Source organism: Notolepis coatsorum (genome assembly GCF_963971535.1).
Source record: "Notolepis coatsorum genome assembly, chromosome: 14".
Lineage (NCBI taxonomy): Eukaryota > Metazoa > Chordata > Actinopteri > Aulopiformes > Paralepididae > Notolepis > Notolepis coatsorum.
In genome coordinates, this window is record NC_140178.1 from 111,640,641 (window position 1) to 111,661,773 (window position 21,133).

A 21,133-nucleotide genomic window follows, 5' to 3' on the forward strand; every position below is an offset into this window, starting at 1 on the left:
CCATCTTATCTTTTAGAACAGATAATTTTTTTGCCCTCATAATGGGATTACCCAAGCCTTTGACATTCCATGAGTTTATTATCAAATCCGACATAATGGTTGCAAAATCTTATTAGTATTACTTATGAGTATGTCAAGTTGTTCTAAAGCATATATTGTCACTGTATGCATTGAGATATTTAGAAAAGAAAATAACAAACAATAAAGAAAAAGACAATAACATACAATTATACACCCTTGTTGTGGTTCCCAGACCCACAACATTGTGTTGGCTTCACTTTTAGTAGGCCAGAGAAAGAAAACAGTAGAGAAATAAAAACTAAAGAATACTAACGTTTTCATAAATGGTGTGGTGCCCGGAGCTCCTACCCTCATTTATTTTAACCTCCCCCCCCCCCCCCCACTTCCATCATAAAAATAGTTCTTCAATTTCATCCATGCTTAATTGTGTAGAATTGAAAGAAGCAGTCATTGCAATAGTATTGTAGCTTACAAGTGTTGACGTCTTATCGTGGGGTAAACCCCTTTCAAATGGTACAGTCCGCGTGACGTCACTCTTTTTAAAACGAATAATGTATTTCCCTTGCCTGGCTCCACTTCAGAGTATTATACTAACACGGAAACCTGCCACAGCCTCTACACAACCAACTGGAACTACATTGATGCTCTAAAAACAATAAATATCTGTAAAATAGCAACTGAATGGATGTTAAATACTTGGAAAGAAATGTACAAGGACGGCATGATTGATCTTTTCTCCCGAGTGATGTGTCAACGTTTGAGTCTGTTAATGACATTATGAATGAAGCCCCTCAAACTAGTTCAGCATGAAACCAGATGGAAATCAGTGGTCGCTGAGCTGATTCCTCTCACTACCTGCCCTCAATGAGAGAAGGGGCAGAAAAAGGCTTAAGTCTGAGTTATATGTATGATTGGAACATGTATAATTATGGGTGTATGGTCATGGGTTACTTTTTAGCTGTTGTTGATTGTTGCAACATTGAGTTGAAAACCAGTTTGTCATCTTGAATTTTAAACTACCAATAAAGAATGTCCTATTGTCTCAGTGTATGAACCTGTACGGTTACATTGTTACTCCTAAAATAAAATATGGGCAAAATAGCAAAGTTGATATGACATAAATTAAGCACCTCGTACAGATGGAAATGTATTGACTCCCGAGCTAATTCCTCCCACTATATCTGCCCTCGAGAGAAAATCCTTGTTAATTACAGCACCATGAAATATAAATGAAAATATAGCAATACGTCGCCTTATGGACTGCTACCTTATTTCATTGAGCTGTAATTAACACACAAGACACAGATTACCATATTCAAACTACTTTACTCAACTGTAAAACTTTGAATTTCCCTATCGAGGTCAATGTAATGTGTTGCATCATGGGGGTCAGCCCTATGGTCCCACAGCCCCAGATTTTCACTCAAAATTTAGGGCCTATGTTCCCACATTTCTAAGATGCTTCTCAAAATGAGGCCCCATGTTCCCGGACGAACCTACTACGTCACTACGAGGACAACCTTGTTGCCCATATGCGCATGTCCAGAGTTAATTACAGTATAATTGTATATTGTTTACACTGCCTTTTTATTAAATGTTTACTTCTCCACTGCAATATAATTCTGTGAGATGCATGTATTATACTACCTGTACCTCCCCTCCTGCTATGATAACGAATATCCCCAAGGGGATCAATAAATGTGATATGGCAATTTGCAGTCTGTTCTGCTTTAGCCAACAAGATATGCCACTCTAAATATTTTAAATATCAGAATTGTGATTATTTTAGTAATATATTGAAATGTTGAGTTAATGGAATGTACTTTTCATGATTACAGTGGTGGCTCTTAAAAGAACCTTTGGGTTATGAATGTAGGAAAACAAAGCCGATCTAAGCGCGCTCTCCACGGATGCGGCGGGCAAGCTGGATGTCTTTGGGCATGATGGTCACCCTCTTGGCGTGGATGGCGCACAGGTTGGTGTCCTCAAACAGACCGACCAGGTAAGCCTCACTGGCCTCCTGAAGAGCCATGACAGCAGAGCTCTGGAAGCGCAGATCGGTCTTGAAGTCCTGGGCGATTTCTCTGACCAGGCGCTGGAAAGGCAACTTGCGGATCAGCAACTCGGTGGACTTCTGGTAACGACGGATCTCTCTCAGCGCCACGGTACCGGGCCTGTAACGATGTGGCTTCTTCACGCCGCCGGTAGCCGGTGCGCTCTTACGGGCAGCCTTGGTGGCGAGCTGCTTCCTTGGGGCTTTGCCACCGGTGGACTTACGAGCGGTCTGCTTAGTTCTTGCCATTATGAGAAACTATTATCTTCTTCAATCGAACAAGAATAATACGCTACTGTGTCGAAACTCTGGCCTTATATTACTAGCGTGGAGGGGCAGTCGTTTCTGATTGGTCTCCACTCTGGGAGCTCGTTATTCCGCCTACATCTCACACGAGTATTGGAGGACTCGTCTTTTGGAAAAACCGCCAAGAAAACGTCTTTCCTGATTGGGTGAGAAAACACAAGCCCGAAAATAAAACGCGACTCTCCAACTCGCTGCATTCATTTTCTAACTCGTTTAACTAAAGAGAATAATAAACATGTCTGGAAGAGGAAAGACCGGAGGAAAGGCTAGAGCTAAGGCCAAGACTCGCTCCTCTCGTGCCGGGCTTCAGTTCCCCGTGGGTCGTGTCCACAGACTGCTGCGTAAAGGCAACTATGCGCATCGTGTTGGAGCCGGTGCCCCGGTTTATCTGGCGGCTGTGCTGGAATATCTGACCGCTGAGATCCTGGAGTTGGCTGGAAACGCTGCCCGTGACAACATTTAGAGTCGTATCATCCCCCGTCATCTGCAGCTGGCCGTGCGTAACGACGAGGAGCTCAACAGACTGCTGGGAGGAGTGACCATCGCCCAGGGTGGTGTGCTGCCCAACATCCAGGCTGTCCTTCTGCCCAAGAAGACCGAGAAGGCTGCCAAGCCTGCCAAGAAGTAAATTATTTAGCCTCTTAGACAAACTCTACAAAGGCTCTTTTCAGAGCCACCCACCTCTTCTTGAAAATGCAATATTTCCGTTTGTCAAAATACAATTTGGTTGTGTAACTTACATTGTTGTCTCGCTACCTCGGACATAAATGTAAGACTATAAACACGTAATGCATAACATTTGACAGTGTTCACTAATGAGTACAGTGCTGTTTAGAAGTAATTTTTAATGTGTTGTCTGTCTGCAGTGTTTTTGTCCCCGTTTTGAAGGCTTAACGATATAATGTAAAATTATAAATGGCATGTCATAGCGGTCAATTGATGATTAATTTGAACTGAGAAACATAAATAGTAAGTGTTATTTATATACAGATTACAGCATGCACGAACATAAATTGACCATAATGACAGCAATTTGTGTATTTACACAATTGTTGGGGCTCAACTCGTAAACTATCTGAAGCGGTGCGACTCGTTCAGACCATTTTCTTTACCTGCCAATGTTGCTGGTCTGGATCACTAATCACATTATAAATAAATGGGTAGAACTACAAGTAGTGTTTTGTAGCCGTGCCTGTTTCATAAAAGAGCCTTTTGTGAGACAATGTTCCACTTGTTCTGTATAATATAATGGTTGCTTGTGTAGATATTTAATGTGAGGTAGTGGGAAACAATTATGTGCCAACATATGATCCAAACCAGTCTGAATAAATAAAATTACAATAATGTCCTGTGTGTCTACTAATGGGCCATCACCCGTAGTCATTCCAATAGTGTCATATCGGCCATTTACGCATGGACATAAATGCACCATAATGATAGCAATTTATGTATTTCCACAATAAAGGGCTCAACTCATTACAGTAAAGTATCTGCGTTAGTAGGACCCACTAATCAAACCGGTCTTAATAACAATCAACATTTAAGAACCTATATCTGATCTATATTTTATATTCGTTTTTTTGTGGTATATTCTTCATATTTATATAATATTATAAAGTTGCGTTTGCTTTGTTGCCGTGCTGGCCTCTATTGTTAGGGCTCAACTCATTGTGAAGTAAAGTATCTTAGAATGTGGTACAGTAGGCTGCCAGCTACATTTTTGATACATTCGGAAGAAATAGCTCAAGGAATGAAACATACTATGTTGTCAGAGTCATACTTGTATTATTATCTTGTACCACAGTGAGGTACAGATACATGTAGCTCATGGTGAGACCATGTCGGTCTGTGTCATCTGTTTATGATCAGTAATCAGCACCATCAGAAAACATCTCTCACCTTATAAATGTATACTGGCATTTCCATGATTAAAAGTGATGCCAAATACATGTAAAAAGGATTATGCAGCTGTATGTACAGACAGAAGTGTATGAACGTGTGTGTGTGTGTATATATATTGTAAGTCAAAGCAGTGACAGATGTCACCAAGAGAGCTACATTTAAGGTGCACAAAATCATTGTCTTGGAAAAATGCAGTTTCATGTCGATTATTGCTTGGCTTAATATCAAGTGTGGCTATGAAGTTTTGCTAAGAGAATAATAATATAGTTGGGTTATTATGGTTTTGCGCGCAAATAGTTTCCTGTGCGCGGGCAATGTGCGACAAAGCCTCTCAACCAATCGTATACAAGAAGCCACGCAGCTGTATTTGCACAATTTGACCTATAAAGAGGCAGCAGTGCGCTTCTGTTTCCAAATTCGTTCCTGTTGAGTCCCGACTGATCATCATGCCTGAGCCAGCCAAGCCAGCGCCCAAGAAGGGCTCCAAGAAAGCCGTCACCAAGACCACAGCCAAGGGAGGCAAGAAGCGCAGAAAGTCCAGGAAAGAGAGTTATGCCATTTATATTTACAAAGTGCTGAAGCAGGTTCATCCTGACACCGGCGTTTCCTCCAAGGCCATGGGGATCATGAACTCCTTCGTTAACGACATCTTTGAGCGCATCGCCGGAGAAGCCTCTAAACTGGCTCTCTACAACAAGCGTAGGACCATCACCTCCAGGGAGATCCAGACCGCCGTCCGCCTGCTGCTCCCCGGTGAGCTGGCCAAGCACGCAGTGTCCGAGGGAACCAAGGCTGTGACCAAGTACACTAGCTCCAAGTAAACTTCCCTGTCCATCTAACCCGTATTCTCCCAAAGGCTCTTTTCAGAGCCACCCACTTTGTTTTGAGAGGGTTATCCCAATGATCCGTCAGGGTCAGGTGACTGATGAATAAACTCATCACTTTATGAATTTGTTTTTCCTGCACCATGTCTAGGATGCTGCCTGTCATATTGGGTTTCGCCACCAGATGGAGTAAGTGCTCTAGTAGGTGGAACAAGAGCCTCCCAATAGATTTTCAAATGGGAGAAGTTTGAAGTTAGCATTAACTGATTTTGGAATTAAAATGTAGCTTTTTGGTTAGGTTAAAGGTCAGGAGTTGGGTTGAGGGCCTCTAGTTGGCTCCACATGCAGCTGTTTGCTATGGGCCTTTAATAGCATCTAACTTCTGACCACACACTCTTGGAGACTTAACAGTAACAACCATACAATCAATCAAAAAGTGACCATCGCACACAAAATAAATACATGTGTCAAACCTGATGTATGATAAACTGGTATGTCAGTCAGACTCTGGCACATTTATAATTATAGTTAAATGCATCTTTAATTTGGGACCACAAACTTATATTTTCTAAAAAAGTGCATCTAATCTTGTTGATGGTAGATTGATAATCGATAGATAGATAGTAGATAGACATGGGGGCTGAAGCTTGCTAGAGGCTTTTGTTAGTGCAATTATTGATTTGGGTGTAGAGAGGATATGATATTTTAATATGAACTACATAGATATATTAACACATTTCTGTTTGTTGGGAACCGTTTTTGAGTCATAGTTTTATGAAAATAAATGGTTTGATGGCTAAACACACCTAGGAGCGTTTCTGCAGAACCAATCAAAACTCATTACAACATCAAGTGACTTGATGTCTCCCAATGGCATTCCTCCAGCTCAGTTGACAGTGGACTTTGTTCTGCACTCGGTAAGGTGCGACAATGGGGAGCCAGTGTAAGTCCCTGAGAAGTGGGGTGACATGGGCTGACTTCGAACCACTATTATGTGGAGACATTGGCACAACTGTCTATTTGTGGGATGTTGATGTGTATTTTAAATGATGTTATGTTTGCCTGTTGTGTGTAATTTTATATCTAGGTTGTGTATTTTTTTCTTTGGACCATGAGTCTGTATTAAAGTTTGAATTGAATTGAATATGTGTTCTAGTAGTAGTAGTAGTTACTCTGAACAGCCTGCATGTTTTTCTGATTCCAGTGAGTTTTTATTTTGGAGTTTCTCATAACAATCAAGTAGATCTTGATATTAGTCAGTGTCTGGAAGAAGCCGTATCATATCTTCATTCATTGATTGATGAATTTTATTAACAGATTGCAGAATGTGTACAATACAGTACAGCTCAATACACACAATTGTTAAGAGGATGCAGACCAGAGAAAGGCTTTCGTCTTGTTTACATCAGGGTCCCCCATTTTCAATTCATCATAACATATATGACATACATGACATACAGGTAGACAGTACTGTTACATCTAGACATACCAGATCTACAAATATACATAACTGTTTATGAGTATAAAAAAGAGTCTAAATAGAGAGTATGTACATTTGAGGGGGAAGAAACTGTACATTGGAGGAGGTTGGGTTTGGACATTTACAGGGGCCAGTTTCGAATTGCAGTCTCCTGTAGGTGCTCTTTGAGAGTGTTTTTTTTAAGTGGGTAGTGATTCACATTCCTTTACAGCTGTGGGTAGGGCGTTCCACATTGATCAAAATCACTCCACTCCACCCAAGGCATCCGGGTCAGTCGGCACCATTGTAACGGTTGTGACAACGTCACCTCAAACTTCGATGCCCCGAGTGGGAGTCGAACCCCGGTCTCCCACACCGCGGGCAGCAACACAGACCGCTATACCAAGAGGTGAATTCACTTCTAAGTAATGGGTCTATGCGTCTTTTGAGGATGTGAGATTGAGTTTAACCCATAGTACCGCTACTCACCCCAGCCCTTCTTGACTGCACTTCACGATACCATCCGTTACATATATATATATAAGAAGGGCTCCAAGAAAGCCGTCACCAAGACCGCAGTCAAGGGAGGCAAGAAGCGCAGAAAGTCCAGGAAGGAGAGTTATGCCATTTATATTTACAAGGTGCTGAAGCAGGTCCATCCTGACACCGGCGTTTCCTCCAAGGCCATGGGGATCATGAACTCCTTCGTTAACGACATCTTTGAACGCATCGCTGGAGAAGCCTCTAAACTGGCTCTCTACAACAAGCGTAGGACCATCACCTCCAGGGAGATCCAGACCGCCGTCCGCCTGCTGCTCCCCGGTGAACTGGCCAAGCACGCAGTGTCCGAGGGAACCAAGGCTGTGACCAAGTACACCAGCTCCAAGTAAACTTCCCTGTCCATCTAACCCGTATTCACCCAAAGGCTCTTTTCAGAGCCACCCACTTTGTTTTGAGAGTTATCCCAATGATCAGTAAAGTCAGGTCAGGTGACTAATGAATAAACATATCCATCTATTGTTGTTCTGTTTTTCCTGGGCCATGTCTAGGATGCTGCCCGTCATATTGGGTTTCACCACCAGATGGAGTAAGTGCTCTACTAGGTGGAACATGAGCCTCTAATAGATTTTCAGATTGGAGAAGTTTGAATTTAGGATTTAACTGATTTTGGAAGGGAAATTGAGTTTGTTAGGTTAATGGTCAGGGTTGGGTTGAGGCCATCTAGTTAGCTCCACATGCAGCTGTTTGCTATGGGCCTTTAATAGCATCTATAACTTCTGGTTACACACACTCTTGGGAGAGTTAACAGTAACAACCAAAAGTTACAAAATAAATACATATGTCAAACCTGATGTATGATAAACTGGTATGTCAGTCAGACTGATACATTTAGAATTAATAGTTAAATGCATGTTTAATTTGTTAAATTCATATTGAAATGCATTTTTACTTAACTTTACAGCATTATTAAAAACGTGATAGGATGTTGGGACTCATCAGCAGCCCTCATAATTATGTATACATTATCTGTTAGGATCTCTGTTTAACAGTGCTGTATATTTGCATATCTTGTATGTCATAAATGTAACTAATGTGTATCTATGTCATGATACATATCTGTATGTTGTGTATGTCATAAATGTCATGAATTGCAAATGGGGGACCCTGATGTAAACAAGACGAAAGTCTTTCTCTGGTCGCATCCCCTTAACAATTGTGTGTATTGAGCCGTACTGTATTGTACCCATTCTGCAATCTTAATACAATTTTCAATCAATCAATCAACCCTCCCTCTTGAAACCAGCCATTCAGAATAGACCTGTCGCTAAACCACGCCTCAAATAGAATTTGTCCAATCATATCAGTGAAAATCCTTGCTGGCAGAAAACTCGGACATCAACAGAAAAGCCATTTGTGGGGCGCATCAAACCAAACGTCTGTGATCGAAACCACTGTGAAGAGTTCAGTTTATATGTTATTATCTACCTAATATCTGATGGTGAAACGCTGTGCGTGGGGTACCTGTAATTCGGACACCAGGTACCCTGAACGACTGGATGGAGGAGTATATTTTGTACCTTTTCCGAAGCCCAAAAGAAAACTTGACAAATGCAAGTGGTGGATTATGCTGTGTCGTCGACCACATACACAACTGAATGTGAAGACTATTTCCAAGGACACTTATGTTTGCTCAAAGGTAAGGTAAATTCATAAAGACATAATATTTGACGGCATGTATTAGAAACGTAGACCAAACTATTAGTTAGCTAACGTTAGCTGCTAGCTAGCTGGTGTTATCCTAGCTAGCTAGCTATGGTGTTATCCTAGCTAGCTAGCTACAGTGTTATCAACATCAACTTTGCGGTCATTAATTTGCTGTCTGACTTTTCTTCCTCATTAGTTAGCTGGTGTTTTTAGCTAACTTAACGTTTGCTAACTGTCTTTTCCCCTCAAAGCACTTCTGCCGGCCTGTGGCGCAGCCTCCACCAAATGGAAGAAGGTGGACAAGAGGAGCGAGATGAACAATTGAGAAATCAATGTAGCACAAATCGAATCACTGACGAGTGATTGTTTGACAGTTTTAAGTACCTCAGAGTCCACATATCCGAGGACTTGACATGGACCTCACACATTGACAGTGTTGTGAAGAAGGCACAACAACACCTCTACTTCCTCAGACGCCTAAGGAAGTTCCAAGTCAGTCAGAAGATCCTTAAGAACTTCTACTCATGTACAATAGAGAGCATCCTGACTGGCAATATCACCTCCTGGTTTGGGAATAGCACCGCACAAGACCGTAGCAGACTACAGAGAGTGGCCCGTTCAGCCAAACGCACAATTGGAGGGGGGCTTCCCACTCTCCAGAACATTTACAACAAGCGGTGCATGGGTAAGGCTAAACGAATTATCAAAGACTCCAGCCACCCAAACAACTGCCTCTTTGAACTGCTGCGGTCAGGCAAGCGATACCGGAGTCTCATGGCAAGCACAGAAAGACTCAGAAGAAGCTTCTATCCCCAGGCCATCAGGATGCTCAACGAACAATAACATTATGTAACAACCATCAAATGCACTCACAACACACACATCCACATGCACACACTCACTTTAAACAAACAACTCACTGCAGCACCCACTTACACACTTTATATTTATTGGTAAAGAATTTGCACTACAACCCATACCTCATTACACCTTACTGTAAATTGTACCTAAATTGTACCTCATCCCATTTCTGCTTTGCGCTATATAGTATTAGTATATTGTATAGTATATTGTATGGTAACTCAGTTACTTCTACTCTGCATTGAACATTGTACATATGTACATACTGAACACTTGTGCCTACGTACGTGAATTCTATTTTATACTTGCTATACTTATTTTATTTTATACTTACCTATTTTTGTCTAGCACAGTCTCTGGAGCGTAACAGAAAGAAGCATTTTGTATAAAAGTATTCTGTACTTCTATATGACAACTAATAAAGAAACTTGAAACTTGAAAAGAAACTTGAAACTTATCTTTAAAAAACAGGTATATTACCTGCTGTGGTAAATCTCCCATGGCCTAGCCGCTTTCGTGACTGTGAAGCAAGGCTTGCATCACAGTCACGAAAGGGGCTACCTGCGGCCATCGTCAACAGTCATTCACGGTCAACTTTGTTTGTCCGAGTTTTCAAAGGGGGCGTGGCTTAGCGATAGGTCTATTCCAGCCACGATCGTTGTGGTTAATAATGTGCGTGTGATGATATCTTGATAAAATGCTTATGTACAAGATACATAAATCTTCTATTTTCATTTAACCTAAAATATGTTTCTGACATTTGTAATGACAAGATTGCTATGCTATAAGCGACCTTGGGTTCTATGAAAGGCGCTATATACATTTTATCTATTATTATTATTATTATTATTATTATTATTATTATTATTATTATTATTATTATTATTATTATTATTATTATTATTATTATTATTATTATTATTATTATTATTATTATTATTATTATTATTATTATTATTATTATTATTATTATTATTATTATTATTATTATTATTATTATTATTATTATTATTATTATTATTATTATTATGCTATTGCTGCATCTGGAGTCATATTTGACCTATTCCCCGTACCTGGCTAACTGAGTTAGCCGGATAATTTTCAGCATAGCTTGAGTTAAGCCAGACATTTCCGTTCCCCAATGTCGGATTTTCTAAATCGCCATGGTAACAGATCAGAAAGTTTGAACCTGCTCCGGAGCAGGGTTAAGATCAGTTAGCTGGATGAACCATGGCCACATCCTCGCAAAGAAATGCCAGCTCGCTTCCTGAAATATGTACCAGTGTAGATCTGCATTATACCATTCTAAATTATGTTTTTGTGCTTCGTTTTCCTAGAGGGGGCTTTTGAAATAATAGACCTAAATGCTGATAATAAATCATATTCAGCCTATAGATTTACTTTGTCCTAAATAATGCATGTCATATTTATACGGATACGGCGCTCGGAGTCGCGATACACACTGCATGTGGTTATTTTAATAACGGATCATTGCAAATGTGAATCCCGCAGGGATATTTTTAATGAATGAAACCTGTCTGGTGTTTGGCTCTGATTAGTTTCATATTCTCTGCTGTGGATGTATTTGCTTAACGGAGCGCCCGGATTGTGGTTCATTCAAGCATAAATTGAAGTGTCTATGCGTGGATTGTGGATTATGAATTACGAGGAATCTGAATCTGTGGATTGTTGAATTGTATCACTGTCACTCACACGTTATTGTGATATTGTAACTGGGATTAAAATGTCTGATGAGATGCGCTGTTTGACGGATTTGAGAAATTGAATGAGCCGTTGACATTAATGCATTTGAGAAAATGCATTTCTCTGTTCAAGCACTGTTATCTGATGATGAACATGTGTCACTGGTATAAACCAAAGGTTAATCAATTCAATGCATATGGATTATGTCCGAAACAGATTAAAACCTGATTAATAGTGAAACTGTATAGCCGGCTCCAAGCCTCTCTGACACGTTATTTCGGGGGTCGCGCCTTGAAAACTGTATTTATATATAAAGTACATGTTACATGCCGAGCGCATACAGTACAGATATCCTCATAAGCATCTATTAATTCTTATCAAATAGATACTCTTTGGGCTTGTTTGTATCTACTTATTCTGAAAGAGTAATAATTTTCGCTAGCAATAGATCTCATTTGATTATTCATTCCATTAAGCCCACTGCCATCAGGCACGTTTAAAGAAATATAATCTGATTGATTGGGGTAATGAGGGACTTAACATTAGCCTATAGATTATGCATTTAACTTGTCGGCGAGGCTATTGAGCCGTACTGTATTGTACCCATTCTGCAAAATGTTAATAAAGTTTTAAATCAATCAATCAATGCCGTTAGAAAGTCAGGATTTCTGCGATTGACACCTGCTGTCTTTTCAGCTGAGGCGGCCGCGCCATAGCTGTCAACACGCACGGTTTTACCGGGATTCTCCTGTATTTTGACCCTCTGCACGCCGTCTTTACGGCGCACGGATTGGTACGTATTTTGTACTAATAATTTTTTTTTTTTTTTACAAAATGGGTGCAATTCTCCTCCGTGACGACAGGTGGCAGCAGTGTAGATTAGACTGTTATCACAGGAAGTCAGACCGGGAGACGGTTGCCAGCCGAAGAAGAATAAGAACAGAACAGCGAGCGGATTTGCTCAGAGCTCAGGGGAGAGACTGATGCGGCACCGAGGGTGTCAAATCAACTTAGCCAGTGTCTCTTGATTGCCCACTCTGTGGCTTTTGTCTCTGGAACAAAGGGTTTGCAAATCTTCTGTGGATAAAACAATACAAAGTTACTGTGTATGTGATGCAGGAAGGAATGTGTAAATGTCTTGGTGAACAGCAGTTTGCTCTGCGCCTCGGCGTCCCCCTCCTTCACTCTGACGCCCAATTTCCTGAATGCGATTTATAAATAAAAATTGATCCGTTTTAAAAGTTGTCGTGAATTGTCATGGTATGACAAATACAGTTACTGGTAACTCGCAGGCATTGCAGAGATATTGAGGAAAAACACAAAATCGCATTGGCTTTTTTTCTATCTCACATTTCTCTGTAGACACACTGTTCCAAAATTATATTCCCACTGCTAAATTAATGACCATAGGTATTTTTTTTATAGCTTTAACGAGTTGTAGTATTAATATGTAGCCTACAGTGATGAAGGTATAAAGACACTATGGTAATACATTGATTGATTGATTTTATAGTTTCACAAACACATCAAGACAAATCACAAACACAAAGAAATAAAAAGAACAATAGTATGTTGCCAGACACTGTCACATCAATGAACAAACATACACCATGTCATATGCTTTACACTAAGGACGATATACAAATATTATACAAGGGGTATCAAGCAATAAATATATATATTCGGTTTAATCTGACCCTTTGTAACACCCTCCAATGTACAGCCATTTACCTAGTATGGTGTTGTCAATAGTCCAATGTACAATTTTGCTTGTTTGTACAGTGTGTCCCCCCCCCCCTCAATGTACAGTTTTGCTTGTTTATACAGTGTCCCCCCCCCCCCCCCCAACCACCTCCAATGTAAATTACCCAGTATGGTTGACAATATCCCAATGTACCCAACCCCCCCCCACACAACCCCACCCAACCTCCTCCAATGTACAGTTTCTACGTCAAATGTATATACTCCCTTTTCTTGACTACTTCTGTATCACAAACAGTACTGTATTTGCAAATCTGGTATGTCATAAATGTATAGATGTAGCAGTACTGAATATCTGTATGTCATGTATGTCATATATGTCCTGATGAATTGAAAATGGGGGACCCTGATGTAAACAAGACGATAGTCTTTCTCTGGTCTGCATCCCCTTAACAATTGTGTGTATTGAGCTGTACTGTATTGTACCCATTCTGCAATCTGTTAATAAAGTTTTCAATCAATCAATCAAACGCAAGGGGCTGATTCTCTGACATATATACACACATTACATATATACACATATATATATATATGCATATATATATATATATAATATATACACCAGCGCCGCCAATAGATAAAAAAAATTAACTAATCAATCTCACAATTTTCTGTAATCAATCTAGATTAATCTAGATTAAAAACAGCATTTTTCTACATAAAACCGAAGCTTGTAACAGATATTTACTTGAGTAAAATCATGGAATTAATGTAAAATCAACACAAAGAAAGTATATTTAGATTCAAAGACTATTTTAATAGCTTTCTTTGAATACAGTTTCTCTCCTGTGAAATACAAATGTTCAACAAAACCATAATTTACATAGCATTTACACTAAGTAGGAAAAGTTTACCCTACAACGAAATGGCTGGGTACATACAGGTTTTGACCAGCAGATGGCAGCGACAAGGCAGCTCCATTGGGAGGGGGCGGGGCCGGGTTGGAAGGGGCGGGCTGAGGGGGCGGGGCCAGGAGAAGGGGCGGGGCTAAAACGTGCACGTTTTCTCAAAACGAAATGTTGACAGCTATGGGCCGCGCGCACTGATCCTGAGCATCAAGTCTGGTTCGAATTAACAAGACTGAATCCACCTTCGAGGAACAGGGAAAGCATGGATTCAAACATCAGGTTAATTTAATCTGGATAATGGGACTTTTGATCGACTTAGTTGAACCAGGTACGGGGAATAGGGCCAGTCCCCCATTTTCAATTAATCAACATATATGACATACATGACATACAGATAGACAGTACTGCTACATCTATACATTTATGACATACCAGATTTACAAATACAGTACTGTTTGTGATACAAAAATTGTTTAAAAAAATAAAAAAATAAGAGAGTATATACATTTGACGAAGAAACTGTACATTGGAGGAGGTGGGTTGGGTAGGTGGGTGGGGGGGGGGTAACTATACATTGGAGGTGGTTGGGTGGGGATGGGTAGGCAGGGGGGGGGGGTAACTGTACATTGGATTATAGACAAAACCTTACTTGGTCCAAGAAGAGGGTCTCATATATTACTGGGTTAGGAAATGTACTGTACATTGGAGGGGGTTGTGTTAGGATATTTACAGGGTCAGTTTAATTGCAGTCTCCCGTAGGTGCTCCTTGAGAGTGGTTTTAAAAGTGGGTAGTGATTCACATTCATTTACAGCTGTGGGTAGGGCGTTCCACATTGATGTTGCATAATTGCGAAACGTGTTTAGTCCCTTGTTTGAGCCGAATCTGGGTTTAACATGATTTGTGGAGCTCCCTCTGGTGTTGTGGTCGTGGTATTCACTGACCTTTGGGAAGTATTTTGACATGTACATGGGTACTGTTGGGGAAAATGTGGATACGGGGGTGGAGGTAGGAAAGGGGTTAGTCTTGACTAGTTTAATATAGGTCAACTAGCAGGGCTCAAAGACACTAGGGCGACAGTCTGGCTGATGTTCTTAAAACAGCCTCAAGATAGGCAGATGGACATTTTAGTACATCATATCGTGTGCTCTAATCTTGTGTCTTTTCTCTCTTACACACATACACAGCACACACACACAGACACAGCACACACACACAGACACACAGACACACACAGTCACACAGACACACAGACACACACATACACAGCACACACACACAGACACAGCACACACACACAGACACACAGACACACACAGTCACACAGACACACACACACACACACACAGCACAGACATACACACCGACACACACACACACACACATTCCCTGTGACACAATACACACACGTCTGTACACAGACGCACACACACACAGACACACACACACATACACACACACACACACACACACACACACACACACACACACACACACATCTCACTCTCTCTTCAATGTTCTTAATGTTTTACATCATATCGTGTGTGTACATCATATCTTGTTTATCTCTCTTCGATGTTCTTAATGTTTTTATCTAAATCTATGTTCTTCTTAAAGTCTTTATCTCTCTTCATGTTCTTAATGTTTTTATCTCTCTCCGATGTTAAATCTACGTATATCATCTTAATGTACGTCATGTCAGATCTGACATGATATGATACGTCATCATATCTGTCATGGGGGGGCAGGACTGAGAGGGGATTTAGGGGACAAGCAGAGGGATTGGGAGGGAGAGTGTTTTTTGTTCAAGCTGTGGTGATCCTCTGCTCGATCCATAGCTTTTGCTGTTAAGAACTTCTTTTCCTAAATAAATTACCTACTTGTTACAATTGGAAATATCGTCTCCTGCTGTGTTAAACAACCATCAGCCACAACATTTGGTGACCCTTGACCTGTAGACCGCCCTGCCGGGCCCCCTCACACGGCCAGCTCCGGACCTCTCCCGTAGAAATTCTGGCGGTGTCGACAAACAAACACAGGTGAGCATTTTTGCTTTTGATTAGAATATCCGTAAGAGATTCTGAGGGAGGAATAAGTTGAGCTGACTGTGTGACGGGGGTCTGGATGGACGGCTAAAACGAACACGACTGGTGAACACTGGGGCGATTCCTCTTTTAACAGGCTATAAGGGCGCCACTAATCAATTTTAATTGCATGTTTTCGACCTCTGGTCAAATTTTTCTCCATCTCTTCAAACCTCTCCCCGACCCCTTTCCCTGATTTCTTTACGACACTCTCCACATACACACATAACTGTGCCTTCTGTCCTCTGTAGATAAGACTCTCAATTTTCAAAACAAAAACCGGTACCGCTCTGCTGTTATTCAAAACACACTATCACAGCTGGCATTCTCTGTGTCAAACTAATTACGTTTACGGATACACTATTGTTCGTTTTCTTATTGGCTTGTGAGGTTGTTGCTACAGAGAGGCTAGCTGTCCTACACACACACACACACACACACAGTCACACATACAATACACACACACACACACACACACACACACACAGACAGTCACACACACACACACACACACAGTCACACATACAATACACACATACAATACACACACACCCCCCCATCGCTTAAAAAGTTAGCTATTACACCCCAATAGGACGCACCAGGTTGGGGAAAAAGTAGGGTTTGGATCAGATCAGGCCCCTGATACATACAGACTCATCACATCTCTTTCTCTCTTGGGTTTGCTGACCCCTGGTGGTAGACATACATACATACACACACACACACACACACACACACACACACACACACACACACACACACACACACACAGTCACACACACACACACACACACACAACCACACACACACACACACAGTCACACACACGCACACACACACAGTCACACACACACACACACACACAGACACACACACACACACACACACACACACACACAGACACACACACACACAGTCACCACACACAGACACACACACACACACACACACACACACACACACAGTCACACACACACACACACACACCGACACACACACACACACACACATTCCTGTGTCCCGGTAGACAGCGGGTTGTGACGCACACACACACAGTCACACACACACACACACACACACAGTCACACAAAGACACACACAGTCACACACACACACACACACAATCACACACAAACACACACACACACCGACACACACACAGACACACACACACACAGTCACACAAAGACACACACAGTCACACACACACACACACACAATCACACACAAACACACACACACACCGACACACACACAGACACACACACACACAGTCACTACACACAGACACACACACACACACAGTCACACACACACACACACAATCACACACAAACACACACACACACCGACACACACACAGACACACACACACACAGTCACTACACACAGACACACACACACACACACAGTCACACACACACACACACACACAGACACACACACACACACACACACACAGACACACACACACCGACACACACACGCACACACACATTCCTGTGTCCCGGTAGACAGCGGGTTGTGACGCACACACACACAGTACGCACACACACACACACACACACAGTCACACACACACACACACACAGCAAAGACACACACACACACACACACACACAGACACACACACACCGACACACACACAAACACACACACATTCCTGTGTCCCGGTAGACAGCGGGTTGTGACGCACACACACACAGTCACACACACACAGTCACACACACACACACACACAATCACACACAAACACACACACACACCGACATACACACATACACACACACACACACACAGACACACACACCGACATACACACACACACACACACACACACACACAGTCACACACAGACACACACACACCGAGTTGTAGTAGCGTTGTAGTGGTAGATCTAGGTTAACTGTGTCCTGGGGTAGAGTAGTGGTAGATCTAGGTTAACTGTGTCCTGGGGTAGATTTAGGTTAACTGTGTCCTGGAGTAGAGTAGTAGTAGATCTAGGTTAACTGTGTCCTGGAGTAGAGTAGTAGTAGATCTAGGTTAACTGTGTCCTGGAGTAGAGTAGTAGTAGATCTAGGTTAACTGTGTCCTGGAGTGGTAGTTGTAGAGTAGTAGTAGTTGAAGTACAACCACACACACACATACACAACACAATAAACACACATACACACTAAACAACGATGCATACAGCAGAGGACATACTGTTAGACCGGAACCCGCTCATAAAGAACCTAATTCTTAAGGTTGGTGTCCGGTGGCAGAGGCGTACAAAGGCCGGGGACACAAAATGGCCTTCCGGAGGTACTTTTGATCTCGACGTATGCGAAGAGATGAATGTAATGATTCGTAACCACAAGCCAGGCGACAGCAGCAAAAAGAGGTTGAAAAAGACGACAGAAGAGTTGGGGGTAATGAAGCTCTACGCCCAGAAGGGGAGAGCATACAGGCAGGAAGCTTTAGCGCTAAATCAGAGAGAGACGGATATAGGGAAACCAACATCCCCACCTTATGTCACGCAATTGCCGGTGGGCACTGTGACAATAAGAGGAGAATATGAGGAGACGGAATTAGGGACCCCCGCTAGGTCAGAAACCCCCGCTAGGTCAGAAACCTCCGCTAGATCAGAGACCTCCCTTAGGCGAGATACCCCCCCCAAACTGACCCCGCAGGATCTCTATCCGAAAGTCCTGGCGGCATATGGCGAGACAGTACGTCGGAAGTTGTATGATGCAGAGGAAGAGGAGGTAGAGAACCTGGGCAGGCAGAGGGAGGGAGTCGGGGGGAAGATAGAGGAAGAGGCCCGTCAAAATATGGCACAGCAGACATCAGGGAAACACGGGGCGTGTGGCCACACCAAACTGTTGACTGATGAGGAAGATGAGAACGACACGAAACCAGCACAGGAGAAAGGAAACATTACAGGAACCCTGACTTTCGCCCCTACATTCCTGGGAAGTGTGACAAGTACAGGCCAGTTTCCCCTGCTAATAAAGGGGAACGATATCTTTCACATGCCATGGTCACCTCTAGACATCGATGGCATAATAGCAAGACTACCGGACCTTTCAGAAGGAGCCTCCAGGTGGATCACGCAGTTTGAGGAAAATACGTCATCTTTTCTGCTAGCAGTGGGTGACGTCAAATCCCTGTTGACGCGCTTGCTAGGAATTGGTGCCTGCCGGGACATCATGGGTGATACATCGATGCGAGTGGCATGCGACACGCAGGCCCATGATGGAGACATATTCAACGCGCATAGAGCGGCGTTGTGGTACAAACTCAGGAATCAATATCCATCACGTATTAATCCGGCAAAACTGGCGGGCAACCCCATAATGGAGACGGAAGGGCCTGGCACCTATGTGAACAAAATACTGAAGGAGTGGAGAGGTGAGCTAGGACACAACCCAGAAATAGACCCGTTGCAGAGGGCGATGTTTAGAGAAAGTGTGATGAGAGGGCTTCCAGAGGTGGTTAAGAATAGACTGGAAGACGTGGTGGGGTTAATGGACATGACTTATCCTTTGTTCTGTGCACATGTAACACATAGTGTGGAGAAGCAAAGGGCTCAGGAGCAGAAAGTCAGGGATCAGGATAGAAATGACTCAAGGAAGTTAACTCAGCAACAACTGCAGCCCCAAAGGAGGTTGCAGGCAGTAATGGTGTCATCTGCTACCTCTCCACCCATGCAGGACCAGGGACCCCCGCCTGCACCTCAGGTAGTGAGAAGCTATGGCTATAGTTCACAGAACCAGGCGTCCAGGCGGCAGGCAGGGAATGGGCAATCAGGCCCACGGTTTACACAGGGACCGGGGAACGAACAACAGTTTCCCCGTTTCCACTGTTGGAACTGCGGCATGCAGGGACACAGGGAAATGAGATGTAGGCAACCATACCGTCCCGGCTCGGAGTATGGAAGACCCGTGCGCCAGGGGGAGTCACAAGGGCCTCACGACCAGGGGGAGACAGGAGGGCCCCGAAACCAGGGGGGTAATCACTAGGGGTGCCCAGAGAATGCGACGGGGGGAAATCAAATGATTGTGGTTTCCAAGGGAGCTGAGCAAGAACCTATTCTGCAGGTCCTAGTGGAGGGCAAATTAACAGAGATGATGGCAGACACTGGAGCAGGTTTTTTCTGCATAAAGCAAAAATACGCCGCTCACTTACCCCAGTCTGGACAGTATGTTCGGACGGTCGGATTCTCGGGAAAAACACAATTAATACCCACATCAGATCCAATCTCTATGACGTATAACAACAAGACCATAACAATACCTGTATTAATTTCGGACAGCACCCCGCGCAATCTCTTGGGACGAGATGCAATGTGTAAACTAGGCTGTAAAATCCTATGTACGCCTGAGGGGATTCAAATTGAACAAGACGTGTACCAAATGATGCTACAAGGGACGGGGGAGAAAGAGGCCACTGTGTTCTGGCTGGGCAACATAGATGCAGAGCTGCAAAGGGTCTGTGACCCCTGGGAGCCATTTCTGAAAACCCAACTGCCTCAGTCTAGACAAACAAACATGGAGGCACATTGCACACTACAATATTTGACGAATAGTGACCTAGTTAGGAACAAGGCATGGTTGCAGGGACAGCCCGAGCAGGTGCAGATTAACTCATCTACGATAATTGTAGGGAGACAGGGCGCGGCGTTGAGGGTTAACACGGGTAAGTATCTACGGGAACAACATAGACTAAGAGACGCCGCCCCACACATCACTCTGAGAATAAATCCTGGTTACGAATCCGAACATCTAGGTTCAATGATACAGGAATCCGAGACTCAAAGGTGGGTCTCCACGGAATCTCCGCTAATTTGGAACAGCGCAGATGGGAGTTTCATAAAAATAATGATTTCCTTTTCAGTTTTGGCAAAACCGCAAGTAATCAGATTACCAGGAGACCCTTGCGTTATTCCAGAGGCGGATGCTTTGCTGGAACAGGACATGTTGGCGCGCACCCCGGAACGGTTGTGGTCAAAACACGACACAGATGTGGGTCTAATATTGTCGGCACAGCCAGTGAAGGTCAGGTTAAAGAAGGGTTGTAGACCACCCTTTATCAGACAGTATACAATGAAGCCAGAGTCGGAGGA

At 42.8% G+C, this 21,133-nt stretch overlaps 4 protein-coding genes across 4 annotated transcripts; 3 read left to right on the forward strand and 1 right to left on the reverse strand.

Moving 5' to 3' along the window:
- Window positions 1–1,912: 1,912 nt before the first annotated feature.
- On the reverse strand, window positions 1,913–2,323 carry LOC311241256 (histone H3.2; the record flags this gene model as incomplete). The annotated part of the gene is made up of 1 exon (XM_084330019.1): window positions 1,913–2,323. One exon carries the CDS (start codon window positions 2,321–2,323, stop codon window positions 1,913–1,915), a length of 411 nt encoding a protein of 136 aa, XP_084186145.1.
- Window positions 2,324–2,615: 292 nt separating this feature from the next.
- Window positions 2,616–3,008, forward strand: LOC311240712 (histone H2A-like; the record flags this gene model as incomplete). The annotated part of the gene is made up of 2 exons (XM_084329285.1): window positions 2,616–2,762; window positions 2,871–3,008. The coding sequence occupies 2 exons, from the start codon at window positions 2,616–2,618 to the stop codon at window positions 3,006–3,008; spliced, it is 285 nt and encodes a 94-aa protein (XP_084185411.1).
- Window positions 3,009–4,728: 1,720 nt separating this feature from the next.
- LOC311240342 (histone H2B-like) lies at window positions 4,729–5,103 on the forward strand (the record flags this gene model as incomplete). The annotated part of the gene is made up of 1 exon (XM_084328921.1): window positions 4,729–5,103. One exon carries the CDS (start codon window positions 4,729–4,731, stop codon window positions 5,101–5,103), a length of 375 nt encoding a protein of 124 aa, XP_084185047.1.
- Window positions 5,104–5,966: 863 nt separating this feature from the next.
- LOC311240714 (histone H2B-like) lies at window positions 5,967–7,455 on the forward strand (the record flags this gene model as incomplete). The annotated part of the gene is made up of 2 exons (XM_084329288.1): window positions 5,967–6,023; window positions 7,042–7,455. 2 exons carry the CDS (start codon window positions 5,967–5,969, stop codon window positions 7,453–7,455), a joined length of 471 nt encoding a protein of 156 aa, XP_084185414.1.
- Window positions 7,456–21,133: the final 13,678 nt, after the last annotated feature.